Source organism: Pristiophorus japonicus, unplaced genomic scaffold, assembly GCF_044704955.1.
Source record: "Pristiophorus japonicus isolate sPriJap1 unplaced genomic scaffold, sPriJap1.hap1 HAP1_SCAFFOLD_2131, whole genome shotgun sequence".
NCBI lineage: Eukaryota > Metazoa > Chordata > Chondrichthyes > Pristiophoridae > Pristiophorus > Pristiophorus japonicus.
Window position 1 is genome coordinate 6,804 of NW_027251834.1, and position 27,552 is coordinate 34,355.

At 49.1% G+C, this 27,552-nt stretch overlaps 1 protein-coding gene across 5 annotated transcripts; it reads right to left on the minus strand.

Annotated features, from left to right (window-relative positions):
- Nucleotides 1–822: 822 nt before the first annotated feature.
- Nucleotides 823–27,552, minus strand: LOC139245168 (membrane-spanning 4-domains subfamily A member 8-like). Of its 5 annotated transcripts, XM_070871122.1 has the most exons (6): nt 27,102–27,552; nt 26,239–26,352; nt 23,081–23,137; nt 11,104–11,217; nt 6,823–6,932; nt 823–1,246 (listed from the first exon to the last, which is right to left on the minus strand). In XM_070871122.1, exons 1-5 carry the CDS (start codon nt 27,459–27,461, stop codon nt 6,828–6,830), a joined length of 750 nt encoding a protein of 249 aa, XP_070727223.1. In that variant the 5' UTR covers nt 27,462–27,552; the 3' UTR covers nt 823–1,246; nt 6,823–6,827. The 5 variants fall into 5 exon arrangements, with proteins under 5 accessions (XP_070727223.1, XP_070727224.1, XP_070727225.1 ...); XM_070871123.1 differs by lacking the exon at nt 23,081–23,137; XM_070871124.1 differs by lacking the exon at nt 6,823–6,932.

The following is a 27,552-nucleotide window of genomic DNA, read 5'->3' on the forward strand; positions in this document are numbered from 1 at the left end:
TTACTGTGGAGTCAGGAGGGTTGAGGGAACAAGTGGAGCCCGGGTGTCCTTGTACAGGAGGGACTATTCCTGCACACAGCCCTCTTGCATCATATCAATGAGAATCGGTTGGTGTGTCCTGTTTTTTTAAATATCTATAAAGGAGACCGTGATGTTACGCTGGATTTTCTGAAATTTCTTTTGGTCAGGAGGCTGCATTCCTGGTGTTGGTTGCCGAAACAATGTTTGTTCTTTCATTTAATTCGGGAAGGTGAATTAAAACTTTTGACAAAGAAACAAATGACAAGATTGTAATCCTGTGCGATAAAATTTCCAAAATTTGGGATTGATTAGTCAATCTCCTGGTGATGTCTATAGGTGAAGTGTGGGCGGATTAATTGTTCCAGAGTCATAATTTAGTCCGCCATTTGAAAGTTCTACCTCTCTATCCTTGTGTTCCATTATTGATCAGCGCACTCGCCTCTGAGTCAGAAGGTTATGGGTTCAAGTCCCACTCCAGAGACTTGAGTACAAAAATCTAGGCCGACACTCCAGTGCAGTGCTGAGGGAGCGCTGCATTGTCAGAGGTGTCGTCTTTCGGATGTGATGATAAACCAAGACCCCATCTGCTCTCTCAAGTGGATGGTAAAGATCCCACAGGCACTATTTCAAAGGCGAGCAAAGGAGTTTTCCCGTGTCCTGGGTCAATATTTATCCCTCAAATCAACATCACTCAAACAGATTATCTGGTCATCATCACATTGCTGTTTGTGGGAGCTCGCTGTGCACAAATTGGCTGCTGCATTTCCTACATTACAACAGTGACTACACTTCAAAAAGCACTTCATTGGCTGTAAAGCGCTTTAATTCAATTAAAACAATGTTATTCACAAAAAGGAAAGCGTTGTCAATTCTCAAGAAACAGTCTGCATTTGTGTGAGTGGGGTTCATTATTTTCTCTACGACGTAGAGTTTGGAAACAGCGAACGTCCTTGCCTTCTGGGGGTCGCTGATGGGCTTACTGACCGAGTGCTGCCAGCCCCGAGCCTGTGTCTCTCACCCATTCAACAGGCTCTGCTCAAAGTGATTCCCGCTAACTCTGGCCGAAGGGGTCTCGGTCTGCTGCTATAGGTAAACTGCCAGGTAGGAGGGTCTTGCAGAGAGACCCAGCTCAAATCATCAAGTGGTGCTGCTTTCTTCTGCATCAGGTTCCGTTGCGTGTGCGTTAAATGGCTTCTCCAGGTCTGATCTTCGAAGCTCTCCTTCTCTGGAAGCATTGAAAATACAAATGATTTATGCAGTCCTCCTGCCCAATCTCCCCCTTCTCCTGAATCCTGGCTGGGACACCATTCCACGGTGTGTGCAGTCATTCTCTGCTGCCCACAATTGGAAGGCGAGCCTCCAGACTTGGCTCACCGATGCGCTCAGCCAGCGTCCAGTTTGCCCGGGGACTGGCGAGACCCGATTGTAGCCCCCGCTCACTCCTGCCACCCAGCAGGCTCAACACACACTGAGGGCAAGAGCTGAAGCCTTGGCGGGCTGGGACACTGTCTTATGCACGGGAGGCAGTCTACAGCACGCAGAGAAAGCAGCTTTAATGTCCAAAGGAAGTACCAAGGCACTTTAAAACAGAGAGGAGTGCGGCGTATGGACACCGAGTCTAGGGGAGGAGAGGCAGAATGCTTGATTGAAAAGTGAGTTGTGCGAAGGATCTTTAAAGGGAGAGAGATAGAGAGAAGTGGAGGGGTTTAGAGAGGGAATTGTACACAGTAGGGCTGAAACATAGAAGCATAGAAACATAGAAAATAGGTGCAGCAGTAGGCCATTCGGCCCTTCAAACCTGCACCACCATTCAATAAGATCATGGCTGATCATGCACTTCAGTACCCCATTCCTGCTTTCTCTCCATACCCCTTGATCCCTTTTGCTGTAAGGGCCATATCTAACTCCCTTTTGAATATATCTAACGAATTGGACTCAACAACTTTCTGTGGTAGAGAATTCCACAGGTTCACAATTCTCTGAGTGAAGATGTTTCTCCTCATCTTGGTCCTAAATGGCTTACCCCTTATCCTTAGACTGTGACCCCTGGTTCTGGACTTCCCCAACATCGGGAACATTCTTCCTACATCTAACCTGTCCAGTCCCGTCAGAATTTTATATGTTTCCATGAGGTCCCCTCTCATTCTTCTATATTCCAGTAAATATAAGCCTAGTCAATCCAGTCTTTCTTCACATGTCAGTCCTGCCATCCCGGGAATCAGTCTGGTGAACCTTCGCTGCACTCCCTCAATAGCAAGAATGTCCTTCCTCAGATTAGGAGACCAAAACTGAACACAATATTCCAGGTGTGGCCTCACCAAGACCCTGTACAACTGCAGTAAGACCTCCCTGCTCCTATATTCAAGCCCTTTTGCTATGAAGGCCAACATGCCATTTACCTCCTTCATCGCCTGCTGTACATGCCTACTTTCAATGATTGATGTACCATGACAGCCAGGTCTCGTTGTACCTCCCCTTTTACTAATTTGTCACCATTCAGATAATAATCTGCCTTCCTGTTTTTGCCACCAAAGTGGATAACCTCACATTTATCCACATTATACTGCATCTGCCATGCATTTGCCCACTCACCTAACCAGTCCAAATCACCCTGCAGCCTCTTAGCATTTTCCTCACAGCTCACATTGCCACCCAGCTTAGTGTCATTTGCAAACTTGGAGATATTACATTCAATTCCTTCGTCTAAATCAATAATGTATATTGTAAATAGCTGGGGTCCCAGCACTGAACCTTGCGGTACCCCACTCATCACTGCCTGCCATTCTGAAAAGGACCTGTTTATTACCACTCTTTACTTCCTGTCTGCCAACCAGTTCTCTATCTACATCAATACATTACCCCCAATACCATGTGCTTTAATTTTGCACACTAATCTCTTGTGTGGGACCTTATCAAAAGCCCTTTGAAAGTGAAAATGCACCACATCCATTGGTTCTCCCTTATCCACTCTACTAGTTACATCCTCAAGAAATTCTAGAAGGTTTGTCAAGCATGATTTCCCCTTCATAAATCCATGCTGACTTGGACCGATCCTGTCACTGCTTTCCAAATGCGCTGCTATTACATCTTTAATAATCGATTCCACCATTTTCCTCACTACCGATGTCAGGCTAACCTGTCTATAATTACCCGTTTTCTCTCTCCCTCCTTTAGGCGGCTAAACGTTCCTGCCTCCAATTCTGGGGTGGAAGGAAGGCAGGTGTGGGCAGAGGGAGCGGTGGGGGGGGTGGGGGCGGGCGGGGGGTGGGGACTGACACACACACTCTGTTCCGTTTCTGTGCGCTGGCACTGCAAACAGGGACTGACTATGACACTGAACGCTGTCAGTCACTGTTGCACTGCCACCGACACGAAGGCAGCCAGCTCCAGAACCACGAGGCTTCTCCCTCGTAATTCTTCTTGTTTAACACCAGGTTGCGAAGGGGAGTTACGGAAGCCGACTGGAGCAAAGGGGTCACCTGAGGTGAAGGGTTCAGCCGCAAATAGCGGCATCTATTTACAATCTATTTTAATGACTTGGATGAAGGGACTGAGTGTAATGTAGCTAAATTTGCTGATGATACAAAGATAGGTGGGAAAGCAAGTTGTGAGGAGGACGCAAAGAATCTCTAAAGGGGTGGGTGAGTGGGCAAACATTTGGCATGATGGAGTATAATGTGGGAAAATGTGAGGTTATCCACTTTGATGGAAAAATAAAAAAGCAACTTATTACTTAAATGGGGAGAGATTACAGAATGTTGCGGTACAGCGGGATCTGGGGGTCCTTGTGCATGAAACACAAAAAGTTAGCATGCAAGTAATTAGGAAAGCAAATGGAATGTTGGCCTTTATTGCAAGGGGGATGGAGTATAAAAGCAGAGAAATCCTGCTACAACTGTACAGGGTATTGGTGAGGTCACGCCTGGAGTACTGTGTAGTTTTGGTCTCCGTATTTAAGGAGGGATATACTTGCATTGGAGGCTGTTCAGAGAAGGTTCACGCGGTTGATACCGAGATGAAGGGTAGTATTGTGAAGAAAGGTTGGGCCTATACTCATTGGAGTTTAGAAGAATGAGAGGCGATCTTACTGAAACATATAAGATTACGAGGGGGCTCAACAAGGTAGATGCAGAGAGGATATTTCCCCTCGTGGGGAATCTAGAGCTAGGGGGCATAGTTTCAGAATAAGGGGTTGCCCATTTAAAACTGAGATGAGGAGGAATTTCTTCTCTCAGAAGGTCGTGAATCTTTGGAATTCTCTGCCCCAGAGAGCTGTGGAGGCTGGGTCATTGAATATATTTAAGGTGGAGATAGACGGATTTTTGAAAGATAAGGGAGTCGAGGGTTATGGGTAGAGGGCGGGGAAGTGGAGTTGAGGCCAAGATCAAATCAGCCATGATCTTATTGAATGGCGGAGCAGACTCGAGGGGCCAAATGGCCGACTCCTATTTCTTACGTTCTTAAATGGGTCCAATTATCAAGCTGGTGCATTGTTGCGGGGGTGGGGGGGGAGGAGAGGGGGGACAGATGGTGGGGCTGAGATGTATTGGAGAGGGGCATGCTCGTTAGCCTTTACCTCCCGCACAGTATAATGTCTGAATTAACAGCAGGATATCCACGTATGCGTCTCTTGCAGCAATATCAAGAGCCTGGTTTGTTTTGCTCCTGCTCTGTGGGCAGGTACACCACAGAATCACAGAAACAGGCCATTCAGCCCATCTTGTCTGTGCTGGCTCTTTAATAGAGCTCGCCAATTAATCCCACTCCATTACTCTTTCCCCATAGCCCTGTGAATCTGTCCCCTTTACATGTTTATCCAATTGCCTTTTCAAAGCTATGACTGAATCTGCTTCCATCGCCCTTTCAGGCAGTGCGTTCCAGATCACAACAACTCGCTGTGTAAAAAACTCTTTCCTCATGTCGCCTCTGGTTCTTTTGCCGATTATCTTAAATCTTGACCTCTGATTACCAAGGTGCCGTCTTTCGGTTGAGGCATTAAACCGAGGCCCCGTTTGCCCTCTCAAGTGGACGTAAAAGGTCCCACAGCACTATTTCGAAGAAGAGCAGGGGAATTATCCCCCTTGTCCTGGGGCCAATATTTATCCCTCAATCAACATAACAAAAAAAATTATCTAGTCATTATCACATTGCTGTGTGTGGGAGCTTTCTGTGCGCAAATTAGCTGCTGCGTTTCCCACATTACAACAGTGACTGCACTCCAAAAGTACTTCATTGGCTGTCAAGTGCTTTGAGGCATCCGGTGGTCATGAAAGGCGCTATATAAATGCAAATCTTTCTCCTGCCACAGGAAACTGTTTCTCTTTATTTACTCTGTCAAAACCCTTCATGATTCTAAACACCTCGATCAAATCTCCCCTTAACCTTCTCTGCTCCAAGGAGAACAACCCCAGCTTCTCCAGTCTCTCCATGTAACTGAAGTCCCACATCCCCGGTACCATTCTGGTCAATCTCCCCTTAACCTTCTCTGCTCCAAGGAGAACAACCCCAGCTTCTCCAGTCTCTCCATGTAACTGAGGTCCCACATCCCTGGTACCATTCTGGGTCAATCTCCCCTTAACCTTCTCTGCTCTAAGGAGAACAATCCCAGCTTCTCCAGTCTCTCCATGTAACTGAAGTCCCACATCCCTGGTACCATTCTGGTCAATCTCCCCTTAACCTTCTCTGCTCTAAGGAGAACAACCCCAGCTTCTCCAGTCTCTCCATGTAACTGAAGTCCCACATCCCTGGTACCATTCTGGTCAATCTCCCCTTAACCTTCTCTGCTCTAAGGAGAACAATCCCAGCTTCTCCAGTCTCTCCATGTAACTGAAGTCCCACATCACCGGTACCATTCTGGTCAATCTCCCCTTAACCTTCTCTGCTCTAAGGAGAACAATCCCAGCTTCTCCAGTCTCTCCATGTAACTGAGGTCCCACATCCCTGGTACCATTCTGGGCAATCTCCCCTTAACCTTCTCTGCTCTAAGGAGAACAACCCCAGCTTCTCCAGTCTCCCCATGTAACTGAAGTCCCACATCCCTGGTACCATTCTGGTCAATCTCCCCTTAACCTTCTCTGCTCTAAGGAGAACAATCCCAGCTTCTCCAGTCTCTCCATGTAACTGAGATCCCACATCCCTGGTACCATTCTGGTCAATCTCCCCTTAACCTTCTCTGCTCTAAGGAGCTTCTCCAGTCTCCCCATGTAACTGAGGTCCCACATCACCGGTACCATTCTGGTCAATCTCCCCTTAACCTTCTCTGCTCTAAGGAGAACAATCCCAGCTTCTCCAGTCTCTCCATGTAACTGAAGTCCCACATCCCTGGTACCATTCTGGTCAATCTCCCCTTAACCTTCTCTGCTCTAAGGAGAACAACCCCAGCTTCTCCAGTCTCTCCATGTAACTGAAGTCCCACATCACCGGTACCATTCTGGTCAATCTCCCCTTAACCTTCTCTGCTCTAAGGAGAACAATCCCAGCTTCTCCAGTCTCTCCATGTAACTGAGGTCCCACATCCCTGGTACCATTCTGGGCAATCTCCCCTTAACCTTCTCTGCTCTAAGGAGAACAACCCCAGCTTCTCCAGTCTCCCCATGTAACTGAAGTCCCACATCACCGGTACCATTCTGGTCAATCTCCCCTTAACCTTCTCTGCTCTAAGGAGAACAATCCCAGCTTCTCCAGTCTCTCCATGTAACTGAGGTCCCACATCCCCGGTACCATTCTGGGCAATCTCCCTCTGCACCTTCTCCAAGGCCTTCACATCCTCCCTAAATTGCGGTGCCACTTTTGTGTTCTTACCATTTCTATGACCGTAAGAGCATTATGTATAAGTAACAAATTAAAGATGCTATGATGAGCTCCAACGCAGAAAAGATCATCAGGAATATCGACATGATCAGTGGTGCTGCCTGCGTGGACAAGAGATGGCATTGTTCAGCTTCTACTCCAGGCACAGTGGAACTTTGCTTTGCTTAACACACCTGGCCACAGAGGTTCAATGCACATCGTCCAGGGTAAATCTATCAAACTTTGTAGCATTGTCAGTATTTTAATCTTCACTGGATCGATAGTCTTACCAAATTAAAGCTTTTCTTCCAAACACACACACACCAATACTCTAATGCACTCCTGATGGCCTCCCACATTCTACCCTACGTAAACTAGAGGTGATCCAAAACTCAGCTGTCCGTGTCCTAACTACGTTAAAGGTGCTATATAAATAAAAGGTGTTGTGTTCTAACAGTGAAGATCAACAAGAACATAAGAAATAGGAACAGGAGCAGGCCATACAGCCCCTCGAGCCTGCTCCACCATTCAATAAGATCATGGCTGATCTGATTGTGGACTCTGCTCCACTTCCCCGCCCGTTCCCCATAAACCCTTTTCCCCTTACCGTTTAAGAAACTCTCTATTTCTGTCTTAAATTTATTCAATGTCCCAGCTTCCACAGCTCTCTGAGGCAGCGAATTCCACAGATTTACAACCCTCTGAGAGAAGAAATGTCTCCTCATCTCTGTTTTAAATGGGCGGCCCCTTATTCTAAGATCATGCCCTCTAGTTCTAGTCTCCCCCATCAGTGGAAACATCCTCTCTGCATCCACCTTGTCAAGCCCCCTCATAATCTTATACGTTTCGATAAGATCACCTCGCATTCTTCTGAACTCCAATGAATAGAGACCCAACCTATTCAACCCCCGACTCATAAGTCAACCCCCTCATCTCCGGAATCAACCGAGTGAACATTCTCTGAACTGTCTCCAAAGCAAGTATATCCTTTCGTAAATATGGAAACCAAAACTGCACGCAGTATTCCAGGTGTGGCCTCACCAATACCCTGTACAACTGTAGCAAGACTTCCCTGCTTTTAAACTCCATCCCCTTTGCAATAAAGGCCAAGATTCCATTGGCCTTCCTGATCACTTGCTGTACCTGCATACTAACCTTTTGTGTTTCATGCACAAGTACCCCCAAGTCCCGCTGCACTGCAGCACTTTGCAATCTTTCTCCATTTAAATAATAACTTGTTCTTTGATTTTTTTCTGCCAAAGTGCACGACCTCACACTTTCCAACATTATACTCCATCTGCCAAATCTTTGCCCACTCATTTAGCCTGGCTATGTCCTTTTACAGATTCTTTGTGTCCTCCTCACACATTGCTTTTTTTCCCTCCCAACTTTTTATCATCAGCAAACCTGGCTACGGTTACACTCGGTCCCTTCTTCCAAGTCATGAATATAGATTGTAAATAGTTGGGGTCCCAGCACTGATACCTGCAGCACCCCACTAGTTACTGGTTGCCAACCAGAGAATGAACCATTTATCCCGACTCTCTGTTTTCTGTCAGTTAGCCAATCCTCTATCCATGCTAATATATTACCACCAACCCCGAGAACTTTTATCTTGTGCAGTAACCTTTTATGTGGCACCTTGTCAAATGCCTTCTGGAAGTCCAAATTACACCACATCCACTGGTTCCCCTTTATCCACCCTGTTCGTTACATCCTCAAAGAATTCCAGCACATTTGTCAAACATGACTTCCCCTTCATAAATCCATGCTGACTCTGCCTGACCGAATTTTGCTTCATAAGAAACATAAGAATTAGGAGCTGGAGTCGGCTATACAGCCCCTCGAGCCTGCTCCACCATTCAATAAGATCATGGCTGATCTTCAAATTCAACTCCACTTCACGCCCTATCCGCATATCCCTCGATTCTCTTAGGAATCCAAAATTCTCTCGATCTCTCTCTTGAATGTACTCAACAACTGAGCATCCACAGCCCTCAGGAGTCGAGAATTCCAGAGATTCACAATCATTTGGCTGAAGACATTCTTCATCTCATTCCTAAATGGCCAACCCCTTATCCTGAGATTATGCCCCTGACTATCCAGCCAGGGGAAACAACCTCTCAGCATCTACCCTGTAAATCCCCCTCAGAATCTTATATGTTTCAATGAGAGCACCTCTCATTCTTCTAAACTCCAGAGAGTATAGGCCCAATCTACTCAAGCTCTCCTCATAGGACAACGCTCTCATCCGAGGAATCAATCTATTGAACCTTCGTTGTACCGCCTCTAAGGCAGATATATCCTTCCTTAGATAAGCAGACCAAAACTGTGCACAAACTCCAGGTGGGGTCCCACCAAGGCCCTGTACAATTGTAGCAAGACTTCCTTACTCTTATACTCCAACCCCCTTGCAATAAAGGACAACATGCCATTTGCCCTCCTTATTGCTTGCTGTACCTGCATGCTAGCTTTCTGTGCTTCTTGCACAAGGACACCCAAATCTCTCTGAACACCAACATTTAAAAGTTTCTCACCATTTAATATTCTGTCCAATGGTATAGCTACTGTTAAAGGACCTATATACTACTCCCACCAGTGTTTTCTGCCCCTTATTATTCCTTATCTCCACCCATACTGATTCTGCTTCCTGATCTTCCGAGCCCAGATCCTTTCTCTCTACTGTCCTTATGTCATTCTTTATCAGGGCTAAACCCCTCCTTTTCTGCCTATCTTTACGAAACATCGAGTACCCTGGAACATTTAGTTCCCAACCTTGGTCACTTTGCAGCCACGTCTCTGTAATGCCTATTAGCTCAAACCCATTTATCTCTATTTGTGCCTTTAGCTCGTCTATCTTGTTCCGAATGCTCCATGCATTCAGATAAAAAGCCTTTAATTAAATTTTTTTATTATTCCCTGCTTGACCTTATTCTCTGCTGCACTGCTACCATTAAACTCACTGCCCCTTCCTGTCACACTCTGCTTATTTTTACCCAAATTATTACACTGCTCTATTACATTGAGCTTTCTCTTTAAATATCTACATTTACTCTCATCTAACCACCCCCCATTTTACTTTAGTTTAAAGTGAATAACCTCATGTTTTCCCACATTATACTCCATCGGTCATCTTATTGCCCAGTCCCTTAACCTGTCTATAGCCCTTTGCAGGATCCGTGTCCTCCTCACAGCTTGCTGTCCCACCTAGCTTTGTATCATCAGCAAACTTGGATACATTACACTCAGTCCCTGTATCATTAATATAGATTGTAAATAGCTCAGGCCCCAGCACTGATCCCTGCGCAACTCCACTAGGTACAACCTGCCAACCTGAGAATGAGCCGTTTATCCCTACTCTCTGTTTTCTGGTCCTTCGACCAATCCTCTATCTGTGCCAATATACTACCCCCATCCCCATGAGCCCTTATCTTGCAGAACAATACATTTGTCAAACACCATTTCCCTTTCATAAAACCATGTTGACTTTGCCTAATCACGTTATGATTTTCTAAGTGCCTTGTTACCACTTCCTTAATAACGGATTCCAGCATTTTCCAGGTGACTGATGTCAGGCTAACTGGCCTGCCGTTCCCTGTTTTCTCCCTCGCTCCTTTCTTGAATAGTGGCGTTACATTTGGTACCTTCCAATCTGCTAGGATCGTTTCAGAATCTAGGGAATTTTGGAAAATGGATCCAGTATCTCCGCAGCCACCTCTGTTAGAACCATAGGATGTCGGCCATCAGGTTCAGGGGATTTGGCAGCTTTTAGTCCCATTAGCTTCTCACGTACCTTTTCTCTACTGACATTAATTATTGTAAGTTCCTCACTCTTATCAGCCCCTTAGTTCCTCATTATTTTTGCTATGCTTTTTGTGTCTTCTACTGTAAGACAAAATATTTGTTTAAAGTCTCTGCCACTTCCTTATTCCCCATTATAATTTCACCTGTCTCAGCCTCTAAGGGACCAATGCTTACTTTTGCTACTCTCTTCCTTTTTACATACTTGTAGAAGCTCTATTTTCTCCCTCTATAAATTTTTTGGTTATCCTTTGCCAGTTTCTGAAGCTCTCCCAATCGTCATTCTTACGACGATTCTTCGCAACATTATAAGCCTCTTTTTTTAATCTAATACTATCCTTAACTTTTTTAGTTAGCCACGGCTGGATCATTTTTCCTCCGGATTTTTTATTTCTCAATGGACTCGATATTCATTGAGAGTTTCAGAATATTTCTTTAAATGTTTGCCACTGTTAAGACTATCAAACCTGCACCAATACAGGAAGAACTTACCACAAAAAAGTTGAACGGAGTTGTTGGCAGGACAAAGAGCGAGAGATTAAACACCACACAGCCCACTGCTGAAAAAAGCACACTGAGCACGTGCAGGACAAATAAGATCCATCTCTGAAAACAGCACAAGGATTACTCAGCAAACAGGACGCCAATATTGTACAATCCATCCTGAAGGAGAAAGGACATTTTTGTTCTTAAATTTCTCCTCATCTTAGTCCTAAATGGCCGGCCCCTGAATGATCACTGAGACTGCGACTCCTAGTTCTCGATTCCCCTGTCAGGGGAAACATCACCCCAATATTTACCGTCAAGCCCTTCAAGAATTTTATAGGATTCAACAAGCAGAGCGCTGCCTCAGTACTGCCCCACCGACAGAGCAGCACTCCCTCAGTACTGCCCCACTGACAGAGCAGCACTCCCTCAGTACTGCCCCTACGACAGTGCAGCGCTCCCTCAGTACTGCCCCACCGAGAGTACAGCACTCCCTCAGTACTGCCCCTCCAACAGTGTAGCACTCCCTCAGCACTGTCCCTCTGATAGTGCAGCACTGCCTCAGTACTGCCCCTCCAACAGTGCAGTGCTCCCTCAGTACTGCCCCTCCGACAGTGCAGCGCTGCCTCAGTACTGCCCTCCGACAGTGCAGCGCTCCCTCAGTACTGCCCCTCTGACAGTGCTGCACTCCCTCAGTACTGCTCCTCCGACAGTGCTGCACTCCCTCAGTACTGCCCCTCCGACAGTGCAGCGCTCCCTCAATACTGTCCCTCTGACAGTGCGGCGCTCCTTCAGTACTGCCCCTCCGACAGTGCAGCGCTCCCTCAATACTGTCCCTCTGACAGTGCGGCGCTCCTTCAGTACTGCCCCTCCGACAGTGCAGCGCTCCCTCAGTACTGCCCCTCCGACAGTGCAGCGCTCCCTCAGTACTGCCCCTCCAACAGTGCAGCGCTCCCAGTACAGCCCCTCCGACAGTGCTGCACTGCCTCAGTACTGCCCCTCCGACAGTGCAGCGCTCCCTCAGTACTGCCCCTCCAACAGTGCAGCGCTCCCTCAGTACAGCCCCTCCGACAGTGCTGCACTGCCTCAGTACGGCCCCTCATTCATCTAAACTCCAGAGGCAAGGATTGAGTGGCATATAGAGCAAATTTAGTAGCAACACATCCTGTTTAAAGGTGCGCCACGAACCCCTAATCAACAACTTTAATGGGACATCATCTCTTGTGCCCCTTTTCACTCCCGATGGACTGGGCCCATTCCTGCACAACATGGAAGATGGCAGACCGTGAAGATATGGAGCCTGGGGGGAGCGGGGAGGAAGAGAGAGAGAGAGAGAGAGTGAGAGAGATATTTATTAAAGGAAAATCATGTCTGACAAACCTACTGGAGTTTTTTGAGGATGGAACTGATAGAATAGATAAGGGAGAACCAGTGTATGTAGTGTATTTGGATTTTCAGAAGGCCTTTGATAAAGTCCCACATAAGAGGTTATGTGCAAAATTAAAGCACATAGGATTGGGGGTAATGTATTGGCATGGATTGAAAATTGGTTAACTGATAGGAAACAGAGAGTAGGAATAAACAGATCTTTTTTGGGGTGGCAGACAGTGACTAGTGGGGTACCACAGGGATCAGTGCTTGGACCCCAGCTATTCACAATATATATAAATGATTTGGATGAGGGAACCAAATGTAATATTTCCAAGTTTGCTGACGACACAAAACTAGGTGGGACTGAGTTGTGAGGAGGATGCAAAGACGTTGCAAGGCGATTTAGATAGTTTAAATGAATGGGCAAACACATGGCAGATGCAGTATAATGTGGATAAATGTAAAGTTATCCACTTTGGTAGGAAAAACATCAGGACAAAATATTATTTAAATGGTGATGGCTTGGGAAGTGTCGATATAGAGAGGGACTTGGGTGTCCTTGTACACCAGTCATTGAAAACAAACATCGAAAATAGGTGCAGGAGTAGGACATTCGGCCCGTCGAGCCTGCACCACCATTCAATAAGCGCATGGCTGATCATTCACCTCAGTACCCCTTTCCTGCTTTCTCTCCATACCCCTTGATCCCTTCAGCAGTAAGGGCCATATCTAACTCCCTCTTGAATATATCCAATGAACTGGCATCAACAACTCTCTGCGGCAGGGAATTCCACAGGTTCACAACTCTCTGAGTGAAGAAGTTTCTCCTCATTTCAGTCCTAAATGGCTTACCCCTTATCCTTAAACTGTGTCCCCTGGTTCTGGACTTCCCCAACATCTGGAACATACTTCCTGCATCTAACCTGTCCAGTCCCGTCAGAATTTTATATGTTTCTATAAGATCCCCTCTCATCCTTCTAAACTCCAGTGAATACAGGCCCAGTCGATCCAGTCTCTCCTCATATGTCAGTCCAGCCATCCCAGGAATTAGTCTGGTGAACCTTTGCTGCACTCCCTCAATAGCAAGAATTAGTGGGAAAGCGGGTTGTGTAGAGGACACAGAGAGGCTGCAAAGAGATTTAGATAGGTTAAGCGAATGGGCTAAGGTTTGGCAGATGGAATACAATGTTGGAAATTATGAGGTCATTTATTTGAATGGGGAGAAATTACAACATGCTGCGGTGCAGAGGGACCTGGGGGTCCTTGTGCATGAATCCCAAAAAGTTAGTTTGCAGGTGCAGCAGGTAATCAGGAAGGCGAATGGAATGTTGGCCTTCATTGCGAGAGGGATGGAGTACAAAAGCAGGGAGGTCCTGCTGCAACTGTACAGGGTATTGGTGAGGCCGCACCTGGAGTACTGCGTGCACTTTTGGTCACCTTACTTAAGGATATACTGGCTTTGGAGGGGGTACAGAGACGATTCACTAGGCTGATTCCGGAGATGAGGGGATTACCTTATGATGATAGATTGAGTAGACTGGGTCTTTACTCGTTGGAGTTCAGAAGCATGAGGGGTGATCTTATAGAAACATTTAAAATAATGAAAGGGATGGACAGGATAGAGGCAGAGAGGTTGTTTCCACTGGTCGGGGAGACTAGAACTAGGGGGCACAGCCTCAAAATACGGGGGAGCCAATTTAAAACCGAGTTGAGAAGGAATTTCTTCTCCCAGAGGGTTGTGAATCTGTGGAATTCTCTGCCCAGGGAAGCAGTTGAGGCTAGCTCATTGAATGTATTCAAGTCACAGATAGATAGATTTTTAACCAATAAGGGAATTAAGGGTTATGGGAAGCGGGCGGGTAAGTGGAGCTGAGTCCACGGCCAGATCAGCTATGATCTTGTTGAGTGGCGGAGCAGGCTCGAGGGGCTAGATGGCCGACTCCTGTTCCTAATTCTTAATGTCCTTCCTCAGATTAGGAGACCAAAACTGAACACAATATTCCAGGTGAGGCCTCACCAAGGCCCTGTACAACTGCAGTAAGACCTCCCTGCTCCTATACTCAATACTCAAAATCCCTAGCTATGAAGGCTGTAAGGTCCTTACTCTACAGTATGAAACCACACGAGAAACATTCTGGGGACAAGGCCACACTGTGACCTTAACTCTTTATTACAGGACTCCAGAAGTGATGACCCTGCATGGGACCTCCCTTTTTATACCTGTGTGATCAGGTAAGGAGTGTCTCCCACAAGTTCACCCCTTATGGTCAAGGTGTGCATCTAGGTTGAATGTATACAGTAATACAGTGGTGTTACATGGTGGTTACATACATGACATCACCTCCCCGCCCAAAGTCTTATTGGGATCATAGGTTTAGTCTTTCAGGCGGTCTACGCTCCCTCGTGGAGCGCCGCAGTTGGGGCTCCGGTTGTTGGACACTGACGTGAGTGTCTGTCGCCTGTGGTGATTCCGGCCTGTCCGGGCTGACCACAGGGACTGTGCATTCTTCTGATTGCTCTTGTTGCTTGTTCACTGACGGTGTTGTGAGAGCTCCATCTCATGGTATTCTTCAGGTTCCTCCCTGTCGATGCTGAACCTTTTTTTACTTGGTCCAGATGCTTACGGCATATCTGACCATTGTTGAGTTTACCACGATGATTCTAATCCCCTCTTTGTCAATTACAGTGCCCTCAAGCCATTTGGGCCCCATGGCGTGATTGAGGACGAATACAGCATCATTTATTTCTATACATCTCCCCCTCGAATTACGGTCATGGTACTCGTTTTGTGTCTTACGCTTGCCCTCAACTATGTCGGTCAGGACTGGGTGAATGAGGGACAACCGAGTTTTGAGTGTCCGTTTCATTAGTAGCTCTGCGGGCGGGACCCCCGTGAGTGAGTGTGGTCGGGATCTATAGGCCAGCAGGAGCCGCAACAGGCTGCATTGTAGGGTTGGTCCTTGAATCCTGAGCATACCTTGCTTAATGATTTGGACTGTACGTTCTGCCTGGCCATTGGAGGCCGGCTTGAACGGCGCAGTCCTGACGTGGTTGATGCCATTGCCCGACATAAAGTCTTGGAATTTGTAGCTTGTGAAACATGGGCCATTATCACTAACCAGGATGTCCGGCAAGCCATGGATTGCAAAGATCGCACGTAGGCTTTCCACGGTGGTGGATGACGTGCATGAATTCAGAATGATGCATTCAATCCATTTCGAGTACGCATCTACCACAATAAGGAACATCTTTCCCATGAATGCGTGACCATGGCCTGGTGGGCCAGGGCCACGGGCTGAGCAGGGCCTCCCTGGGGGCATTACCCAGCTGGGCACACAGTGTTCCAGGTCTGAATCAATTCCCAAACGTGTGACCGGGCAATGGCCTTCATCAACACAATGCCTGGGTGCTCGCTGTGGAGTTCCCTGATGAATGCCTCCCTGCCCTTCTGAGGCATAACTACCCGGCTGCCCCATAGTAGGCAGTCGGCTTGGATGGAGAGCTCATCCATCTATCTGTGGAACGGTCTGACCTCCTCAGGGAATGCTCCGTGTGCGGGCGCCCAATCCTCAGTCAGGACACATTTCTTAATCAGGGATAGGAGGGGATCTCTGCTTGTCCAGATTTTGATCTGGCGGGCTGTGATGGGGGAGCCTGCGCTGTCAAAGGCATCGACAGCCATGACCATCTCGGCACTTTGCTCCGCTGCCCCCAGTGGTGGCCAGTGGAAGCCTGCTGAGCGTGTCAGCGCAATTTTCAGTGCCGGGCCGGATGGAGTAGTCATCAGCAGCCAGTGTGAGAGCCCATTGCTGTATGCAAGCTGATGCGTTCGCATTGATAGCCTTGCTGTCTGACAACAGGGATGTTAATGGCTTGTGGTCCGTCTCTAATTGAAACTTCCTACCAAAGAGGTACTGATGCATTTTTTTTTACACCATAGACACATGCAAGCGCTTCCTTCTCGACCATCCCATATCCCCGTTCTGCTTGAGAGCGCGACCTGGAGGCATAAGCCACAGGTTGTAGTTGACCCTCAGCATTGCCCTGCTACAACACGCACCCAACCCCATAGGACGATGCATCACATGTCAGAACCAATGTTTTACAGGGGTCGTACAGGGTCAACAACTTGTTTGAACAAAGTAGGTTTCGCGCCTGATCAAAAGCCCGTTCCTGACAGTCCCCCCAAAACCAATCGCAACCCTTACGCAGGAGCACGTGTAGCAGCTCCAACAACGTGCTCAAGTTCGTCAGAAATTTCCCGAAATAGTTAAACAGTCCCAGGAATGAACGCAACTCCGATGTGTTGCAGGGCCTGGGTGCTCGTCGAATCGCCTCTGTTTTGGATTCGGTAGGCCGAATCCCATCTGCAGCAACCCTCCTGCCCAGAAACTCAATCTCGGGAGCTAAGAGCACACATTTCGACTTCTTGAGTTGCAGGCCTACCCGGTCCAGTCGGCGTAGCACCTCCTCCAGGTTGTGGAGGTGTTCCTCGGTGTCTCGACCCGTGATGAGGATGTCGTCCTGGAATACGATCGTTCCAGGAATGGATTTAAGCAGGCTTTCCATGTTTTGTTGAAAAATCGCGGCCGCTGATCGAATGCCAAACGGGAACCCGTTATAAACGAACAGTCCTTTGTGCGTGGTGATGGTGGTCAGTAGTTTAGATTCGTCGGCCAGTTCCTGGGTCATATAGGCTGAAGTGAGGTCCAACTTGGTGAACAGCTTGCCGCCTGCCAGCGTGGATAAGAGGTCCTCCGCTCTCAGGAGCGGGTATTGATCTTGTAGTGTGACAGCCAACATTGCACTGCCGAGCACCGGAATGATTTCTTTAGTGTAAGCCCGTAATTGTGTCTCAATACGTGCTAATTTGGGTCTACTAGCTTTAAGTGGCCATAGCTTCTCAAATTGCTGAATGCCCATGAGTGACTGGCTGGCCCCAGTGTCCAACTCCATGTGTACTGGGATACCGTTTAATAAAACCCTCATCATCATTGGTGGTGTTTTGGTGCATGAACTGTGAATATTCGCCACATGGACCCGCTGAACCTCGGCGTCCATCGATTTGCCCCAAAAGTCATCCAGCCTCAAAGAACCTTCTTCTGATCCATCCGCCTCATATTAGTCTGGTTGCAGACTTCCTGCACATTCGAGCTAAATGGCCACTGAGGTTGCAGTTCCTGCAGGCAAACTGTTGAAATCTGCAGGATCTGGCTGAGTGTTTTCCCCCACACCTCCAACAGGAGCTAAAGTTTCCATTGTTGGGAAGAAAGGGACTATGGCTCGGCATTCCGCGCTGACTGTCCCTTTCACTGCTCTTGAGTACCCTATTAGTGGGTGTCAATGGCCCCATCCCGGGCCACATTGTCCACTGTGATGGCGTGAATGTCCGTTCAGCCTGCCATTACATAAGAACATAAGAATTAGGAACAGGAGTAGGCCTTCTAGCCCCGCGAGCCTGCTCCGCCATTCAATAAGATCATGGCTGATCTGGCCGTGGACTCAGCTCCACTTACCCACCCTCTCCCCGTAACCCTTAATTCCCTTATTGGTTAAAAATCTATCTATCTGCGACTTGAATACATTCAATGAGCTAGCCTCAACTACTTCCTTGGACAGAGAATTCCACAGATTCAAAACCCTCTGGGAGAAGAAATTCCTTCTTAACTCGGTTTTAAATTGGCTCCCCCGTATTTTGAGGCTGTGCCCCCTAGTTCTAGTCTCCCCGACCAGTGGAAACAACCTCTCTGCCTCTATCCTGTCCATCCCTTTCATGATTTTAAATGTTTCTATAAGATCACCCCTCATCCTTCTGAACTCCAACGAGTAAAGACCCAATCTACTCAATCTATCATCATAAGGTAACCTCCTCATCTCCGGAATCAGCCTAGTGAATCGTCTCTGTACCCACTCCAAAGCCAGTATATCCTTCCTTAAGAAGGGTGACCAAAACTGCACGCAGTACTCCAGGTGCGGCCTGACCAATACCCTATACAGTTGCAGCAGGATCTCCCTGCTTTTGTACTCCATCCCTCTCGCAATGAAGTCCAACATTCCATTCGCCTTCCTGATTACATGCTGCACCTGCAAACTAACTTTTTGGGTTTACCTAAAAGAGCTTCAAGCACAAGGACCCCCAGGTCCCTCTGCACCGCAGCATGTTGTATACAAATCGGAAGAGTCAGAAAGCGGACCAGAAGATGGTGGGGACAGTGATCGGGACACCGAGGTACAGCGGGTCAACACGATCAATGTCCGCTGATGGAATCTGCCCAACAGAATCCAAAACCGAAGCAATTAGTCTGGCACCCAGGCCCCGAAATATCTCTGAACTGCACGCCTTTCTCGGGCTACTCAATTACTTTGGGAGCTTTATGAAGAACTTAAGCACGCTGCTGGAGCCTCTCCACGTGCTACTCAGAAAGGGGTGCAATTGGTTTTGGGGGGACGCCCAGGAACGCGCCTTCAATAAGGCACGCAACCTTCTATGTTCCAACAGTGTTTTAGCCTTTTTTGACCCAGGTAAAAAGCTAGCTCTTACATGTGATGCGTCAGCGTACTGGGTCGGGTGCGTTTTACAGCATGTCAATGATGCGGGTAAATTACAACCCATTGCTTATGCCTCCAGGTCACTTTCGCGGGCGGAGCGCGGGTACGGTATGGTTGAGAAGGAGGCGCTCGCGTTCGTGTACGGTGTCAAAAAGATGCACCAATACCTTTTCGGGGCCAAGTTCTGGTTAGAAACTGACCACAAACCCCTCACGTCCCTGCTATCCAAGTGCAAGGCAATAAATGCCAACGCCTCGGCGCGCATTCAGCGGTGGGCACTCATGCTGGCGTCTTACGACTACACAATAAGGCACAGACTAGGCACAGACAACTGTGCCGACGCGCTTAGCAGGCTACCCCTGGCGACCACGGAGGGGTCCGACGAACAGGACTGTGAGATGGTCATGGCAATCAATGCCTTTGAATCCACAGGTTCGCCCATGACGGCTCGCCAAATCAGGGCCTGGACGACCAGCGACCCCACCTTAGTTAAAAGATGTGTTTTAACTGGTGACTGGGCAGAGGCTCGCGATGCCTGCCCCGAGGAGATCAAACCTTTCCATAGGCGCATGCATGAACTATCACTACAGGCAGACTGCCTGATGTGGGGCAGCCGAGTAGTTATGCCCTTGTGAGGCAGAGAGGCGTTTGTCAGGGAGCTCCACCGCGAGCACCCAGGGATCGTTCTCATGAAGGCCATAGCCAGGTCCCATGTCTGGTGGCCTGGCATTGACGCGGACTTGGAGCTCTGCATCCTGCGGTGCACCATTTGTGCCCAACTCAGTAATGCCCCCAGGGAGGCCCCCCTAAGCCCCTGGCTCTGGCCCACCAAACCGTGGTCGCGGGTGCATGTAGACTAAGCGGGCCCATTCATGGGCAAAATGTTCCTCGTAGTCGTCGATGCATTTTCAAAGTGGATCGAGTGCACCATTTTAAACTCGAGCACCACCTCCACCACTGTGGAGAGCCTTAGAACCATGTTTACAACGCACGGCATTCCTGAAATATTGGTCAGTGCAGAATTTCAAGATTTTATAGTTGACCACGGCATAAATCACGTTAAGACGGCACTGTTCAAGCCGGCCTCCAATGGCCAGGCGGAGAGAGCAGTGCAAATCATTAAACAAGGCATGCTAAAAATCCAAGGTCCCATGCTGCAGAGCCGCCTGTCGCGACTGCTGCTGGCATACAGATCTCGTCCGCACTCACTGACTGGGATCCCCCCCCGCGCAACTATTGATAAAACGGACTTTAAAGACTAGGCTCTCATTAATCCTCCCAGACATGCACGAAATCGTTGAGGCAAAGTGCCGTAAGCTGACTGAGTACCATGACCGAAATTCAAGGGGGAGTTGGAATGAGATAGGGGACAAAGTGTTTGTGCTAAACTATGGCAGGGGTCCCAAATGGCTTGCAGGGACAGTAACAGGCAAGGAAGGAAACAGGCTACTGGTTGTACAAATGGACAATGGACAAACCTGCCGGAGGCATGTAGACCAAGTAAAAAGTAGATTCACCAACAACACTGCAGAACCAGAGGCAGACTACAATGTGGAACTCACACCACACCTGGTGGACAGACAGAGGGAACAACCTGAAGAAAGGGCAGTCTCAACAGACAACCCAAGCGAGATACCTGCAATCATACTGAATGAAACAGACAGCCCAGGCGAGATACCAGCAATCACACCGAAAGAAAAACAGGCACCAAGGCAAACAACTGAACCACAACTAAGATGCTCCACGCGAGAGCGTAGACCACCTGAGAGACTGAATCTATAAAGACATTAAGACCTTGGGAGGGGGGGGGGGGGGGTGATGTCATGTTTCTCACACTACTGTATATAACTGTATCTTACCATGCTATACATGACTGTAACTAGATATGACCTGGAACCACAAGCATACTTTACCACCAGGGGTGCACTTGCAGGAGACACTGCATACCTGTTCCACACAGTTATGTAAAGGCAGGTCTCAGGCAAGTGTGGCACTCGAGAACTGTGAAATAAAGGTGCAGGTCCAGAGTGACCTTGACTTCAGCATGTGCCTCGTGTAAGTCTGTACTGCAGGGTCAGGACTTTACAGAGGGAGTGCAGCGAAGGTTCACCAGACTGATTCCTGGGATGGCAGGACTGTCATTTGAGGAGAGGTTGGGTCAACTAGGCCTGTATTCACTAGAGTTTAGAAGAATGAGAGGAGATCTCATTGAAATGTATAAAATTCTGACTGGGTTGGATAGACTGAATACGGGGAGGATATTTCCCCTGGCTGGGAAGTCTAGAACAAGGGGTCACAGTCTCTGGATAGGGGTAGGAAATTTAGGACCGAGATCAGGAGAAATGGGTGGTGAACCTGTGGAATTCTCTACCACAGAAGGCTGTGGAGGTCAAGTCACTGAATATATTTAAGAGGGAGATAGAGATATTTCTAAAAACAAAAGACATCAAGGGGTAAGGCGAAAAAGCGGGAATATGGTGTTGAGATAGAGGATCAGCCATGATCATATTGAATGGCAGTGCAGGCTCGAAGGGCCGAATGGCCTACTACTGCTCCTATTTTCGATGATATCCTTTCTTCACTGCTCACATCTTGTCTACTCTCGCGTAACCAAACCAACGCTGTGGAGACAACTTTACATTGTTCACTTTCAGTGAGGGGAGGAGGGGCTTACTTTCAACACACTGAACTTTGAAACCTCTCCCTTACCTCCTGGTTGGAAGACATCCGAAAGAAAGAAAAACAGACTTGCATTCATATAGTGCCTTTTACAACCTCAGGATCTCCCAAAGCGCATTACAGCCAATTCGGTACAATTGAAGTGTGCTTACTGTTGTAGTGTAGGAAATGCAGCAAGCTCCCACAAACAGCAATGCGATGATGACCAGATAATTTTTTTTATTTAAGTGATGTTAGATGAGGAATAAATATTGGCCAGGACACCAGGGATAACCCTGCTGCTGTTCTTCGGAATAGTGGCTGTGGGATCTTTTATGGCCACGTGAGAGGGCAGATGAGGTTTAATCAAAAGGCGACACCTCCGACAGTGCAGCACACTTCAGTACTGCCCCTCCGACAGTGCAGCTCTGCCTCTGTACGGCTCCTCCGACAGTGTAGTGCTCCCTTAGTACTGCCCCTCCGACAGTGCAGCACTCCCTCAGTACTGCCCCTCCGTCAGTGCAGCACTCCCTCAGTACTGCCCCTCCGACAGTGTAGCGCTCCCTCAGTACCGCCCCTCCGACAATGCAGCACTCCCTCAGTACTGCCCCTCCAACAGTGCAGCACTCCCTCAGTACTGCCCCTCCGACAGTGCAGCTCTGCCTCTGTACGGCTCCTCCGACAGTGTAGCGCTCCCTCAGTACTGCCCCTCCGACAGTGCAGCACTCCCTCAGTACTGCCCCTCCGACAGTGCAGCTCTGCCTCTGTACGGCTCCTCCGACAGTGCAGCACTTCCTCAGTACTGCCACTCCGACAGTGCAGCACTCCCTCAGTACTGCCCCTCCGACCGTGTAGCGCTCCCTCAGTACTGCCCCTCCGACAGTGCAGCGCTCCCTCAGTACTGCCCCTCCGACAGTGCAGCGCTCCCCCAGTACTGCCCTTCCGACAGTGCAGCACTCCCTCAGTACTGCCACTCCGACAGTGCAGCACTCCCTCATACTGCCCCCTCCAACAATGCAGCACTCCCTCAGTACTGTCCCTTCCGACAGTGCAGCACTCCCTCAGTACAGCCCCTCCGACAGTGCAGCGCTCTCTCAGTACTGTACTGGGAGTGTTAGTGTAGATTTTGTGCTCAAGTCTCTGGAGTGGAACTTGAACCCACAACATTCTGACTGAGAGGCAAGAGTGCTGCCCACTGAGCCAAGGCTGACACCTGGAAGCTGGATGTATTCACCGACCCCTATTTTGGTAGCAAGGTACAACGCCATGTTTCCATTCAGTACTGTGTAGTTGGGCTATGGAATCTTGACAGTGCTGGAGGATGTCTATAAAGGATGATATAAGCAGACAAAGCCTCTACAATCCATTTAAACGAGACCATGCTCACGTTACATTAAATACTTACTTGTATGATAGCTCTGGAATATATTAAATGAAATAACACGGATCCCGATATAATGTACTGCAAAAAAGACACAAGTATTTGTTATGTGACACTCCATAGAGAGATAATTGATCTAATCTAGAGGGTGGCAGACCATAGGAACGGATCTAAAATGAGTAATAAAAATTATCTCCTGCGAGGAAGATTCATTGCCTTAAGAAAATAAGAAATAGGAACAGGAGTAGGCCATGTGGCCCCTCGAGCCTGCTCCACCATTCAATAAGATCATGGCTGATCTGATCATGGGCTCAGCTCCACTTCCCTGCCCACTCCCCATAACCTTTTACTCCCTTAATCGCTCAAAAATCTGTCTATCGCCACCTTAAATATATTCAATGACCCAGCCTCCATAGCTCTCTGGGAGAGAAGTCCACAGATTTACAACCCTCTGAGAGAAGACTTACATCGAGTCTACGACACAAACAGGCCATTTGGCCTAACTGGTCCCTGCCGGTATTTATGCTCCACACGAGCCTCCTCCCACTAATCTTCAGCTCACCCTGTCAGCATAACCTTCTATTCCTTTCTCCCTCATCGGCTTATCCAGCATCCCTTAAGACGCCTCAATCACTCCCTGTGGTAGGGAATTCCACAATCTCACCGCTCTATGGCGAAGAAATTCATCCTGAATTCCCTATTGGATTTATTAGTCATTATCCTATATTGACAGCCCCCTAGTTTTTGAATCCACTTACAACTCTTTTGGGTGGGGGGGGACAAAATAAACATTAGATCAAGTGCCCCCCGATCTGGGGGACACTCCAGACACTTTTAACTGTCCTCTTCTTAAATTTTTTTTTTGTGGTTTTCTTGGGCATTAAAATGATATATTTTACAAGTGCCCCCTATAAAAGGGGAGCAGGACACTAAAACCGGCAATTAAAACAAATTAAACTTTAAAACATATAAAATTAAATTAAAATTTGGTTGCCGGGGGTAACGATGCATTCCAGTCCCTCCGGTGCCCACCTCTCGCGGAAGGCCGCGAGCGTACCGGTGGACACCGCGTGCTCCATCTCCAAGGACACCCTGGTGCGGATGTAAGCACGGAAGAGAGGCAGGCAGTCGGGCTAAACGACCCCCTCGACCGCCCGCTGCCTGGACCGGCTGATGGCACCCTTGGCCGTGCCCAGGAGCAGTCCTACAAGGAGGCCCTCGGACCGATCCGCTCCCCTCCGCACAGGGTGTCCAAAGATCAGGAGTGTGGGACTGAAGTGCAGCCAGAAATTGAGGAGCAGCCCCTTTAAATAGCGGAACAGGGGCTGCAACCTTGTATATTCGATAAAAACGTGGAACACGGACTCCTCCAGACCGCAGAAATTGCAGGCGGCCTGGGAGCCCATGAACCGGCTTAAAAATTTGTTGCACGGCACTGCTCCGTGCACCACCCTCCAGGTCAAGTCCCCGATAAATAGTGGGAGGACCCCTGCGTAGAGTGCCCTCCATCGGGGACCCCGCCTCCTCCGGACGGCAAGATGTACGCCATGGCGTGTCCGGACGGCAGGCGAGGATGGCAAAGTTGAGGGTGTGCAGGAGCAGCCCGTACCGGAAACCCCTCCGCGCAGAACTGAAAGGCACGGAGGGGATTTCCTCAAGGCGGCTCAAGTTGTGAGGCGCCGGCCCCCGAGGGAGGTTCCGGGGTTTGGCGCCGATGAGGAATTCCGTCCGGACGGGGGTCAGTTCGGACGGGATCTCCCCACGTGCTTGAGCCTCCTCGATGCACCTAACGGAGTCAGGGCCCAGAGCTGTTTTTAGCAACTCGATGGCATCGGCCACGCTGTGGACGTTGGCAGAATTTAGGCGCCGCGCCAGCGTGTCTGGCACCATCCAGCCCGCTCCTCCGCCATCGAGCAGGTCCCTGACCCTGGTCACCTCACCAGCCACAGCCCTCTCGTCCGACCGCCACAAAAAACCTCGGTCGTGGAGGTACGGATTCCCGAGCAGCGGCTCCTGCAGGACGGCCACCCCTCCAGCCGGCGGAGAGCTGCGCTTGGTGCAGACTTTGTTCCAGACCCTGATGAGTTCCTGGTAAAAGATAGGCAGCCCAAGGACGGCAATCCTGACGCCCCCCAAGCTCACAAACAGGAGCTGCGTGTCGTAGTTGAGGCTGTGCTGCTGGCGGAAGAAATACGTCGCCAGAGCACGCCACCTAGGAGGGGACTCGACGTAAAGGTATCTCTGCAGGGTCTGAAGACGGAAAGTCGCGAGCTGGGTGCTGACGCACACCAACGACTGACCGCCCTCCCCGAGCGGGAGCCTCAAGACCGCGGCAGAGACCCAGTGCTTCCTGTTGTTCCAGAAGAAGTCCACCAGCTTCTTCTGTATCTTGGCGACAAACGCAGGAGGAGGGGTCAAAGTGACCAGCTGGTACCACAGCATGGCGGCCACCAGCTGGTTTATGACTAGCACTCGACCCCTATAGGACAGCACTCGGAGCAGTCCTGTCCAGTGCTCTAGGCAAGCAGCGACCTTGGCCTCCAGCTCTTGCCAGTTCGCCGGCCAGGCTTCCTCGTCGGGGCTAAGGTAGACTCCCAGATAGAGGAGATGGGTCATGCTCCAGGCAAAAGGCCTGAGCTCCTCCGGCAGGGAGTCCTCCTGCCACTGACCCACCAGGGGTCCGGAACATTTCTCCCAGTTGATCCTGGCGGAGGATGCGGCCGAGTAAATCACCTGGCACTCACGCATCCTCCGCAGGTCAACGGGATCCTCTACCGTGAGGAGCACGTCATCGGCGTAAGCCGAGAGGACGACCTCCACGCCCGGCCCTTGCAGAGCCAATCCCGTCAACCTCTTCCGCAGGAGGCGCAGGAAAGGCTCCACGCAGATGGCATATAACTGGCCGGACATGGGGCATCCCTGGCGCACCCCTCTCCTAAAGCGAAGGGGCGCCGTCAAGGACCCGTTAACCTTAATCAGACACTCCGCGGTGCTGAATCCACTTACAACTGGAAACATCTTTAGGTCTACTCTACCAAACCCCATTAATCATTTTAAAGAGCTCTAGTAGGTCAGAGGTGTCCGGTACTTAACACTAAAAGGTAAACCCGGCTTCCTCCCTTAAATTATCCATTTTGTTTTATATGAGGTTTTATTTCTAATTTCTAAATGAATGCACTAACCCAAATTCCTGTGAACCATGGGGCTCCAATAATTGCCGGATAGGAATAGCTCTCTGCGAAAATAAGTGGAACACCAAACAACATCTCAATCATTCCGATGATGATCTCGATGGCCTACAGTTGGGAGAAATTTGCACAGAAATACATAGACCAGAGTTAGTCAAAATACTAGCCAAAAAGGGGCGAGTTCACAGGTGTTTCACTGAAGGACCTAATATTCCAGGTCCTGAACTACATATTGAAGGGTGGAAGATGCCTGTGCATGGATTTTTTTAACGTGTAGTAGCCGTTGCACACCAGCCACTACACTGGCTTGACAGAGCGAGGTCTTGGTCTAGTGGCAAGGGTCAACCAAGATGCCTGGAGACCAGCTCTGCTGGTCGGAGCTCGGGCACACACATATCACCCGGGGGCAGTGGCACTGGCTCAGTGGAGCAGGAACCCGCTGTCCTCTCTCAGGATGACAGCATTCCTGATCCCAACACTACACCATTGCACTTGTCCATGTCTGTCCCTCTGACAGTGCAGCACTCCTTCAGTACTGCCCCTCCGACAGTGCAGCACTCCCTCAGTACTGCCCCTCCGACAGAGCAGCACTCCCTCAGTACTGCCCCTCCGACAGTGCAGCGCTCCCTCAGGACTGCCCCTCCGACAGTGCAGCTCTTTCTCAGTACTGCTCCTCCGACAGTGGAGCACTCCCTCAGTACTGCTCCTCCGACAGTGGAGCACTCCCTCAGGACTGCCCCTCCAACAGTGCAGCGCTCCCACAGTACTGCCTCTCCGACAATGCAGCACTCCCACAGTATCGGTTGGAATCATTACATTTGGGAAGAAAACAAAAGCAGAAAGAAATTGATGCTCACAGCCAAATCTCTTAGTTCCATATGTAGTTGGTCTGTCAAGCTTAACCTGGGTTGGGAAGTCCGACCGACACTGATCCACGACATGCGCTGACGAAAAAAACTACTATGCATGTGGATCTTGGACCTGGCTTTCGGAGGCAGAGGCTTGCGTGGGATTGAAGCTTTCGGTAAGTTCACAGTTGTAGCCAGCGTAACCTCGCTGGCCATCACATCCTCGCTGGCCATCACATCCTCGCTGGCCATCACATCCTCGCTGGCCACCACATCCTTGCTGGTCATCACATCCTTGCTGGCCATCACATCCTCGCTGGCCATCACATCCTCGCTGGCCACCACATCCTTGCTGGCGTCCTCAGACATTTTTTGCTCAGAGGATTGAGATTAGCAACCTTGAATTTTTTTTTCAGTATGAACCGCACACGAAGGTATCGATGCGCAAAGGGAATCTAAA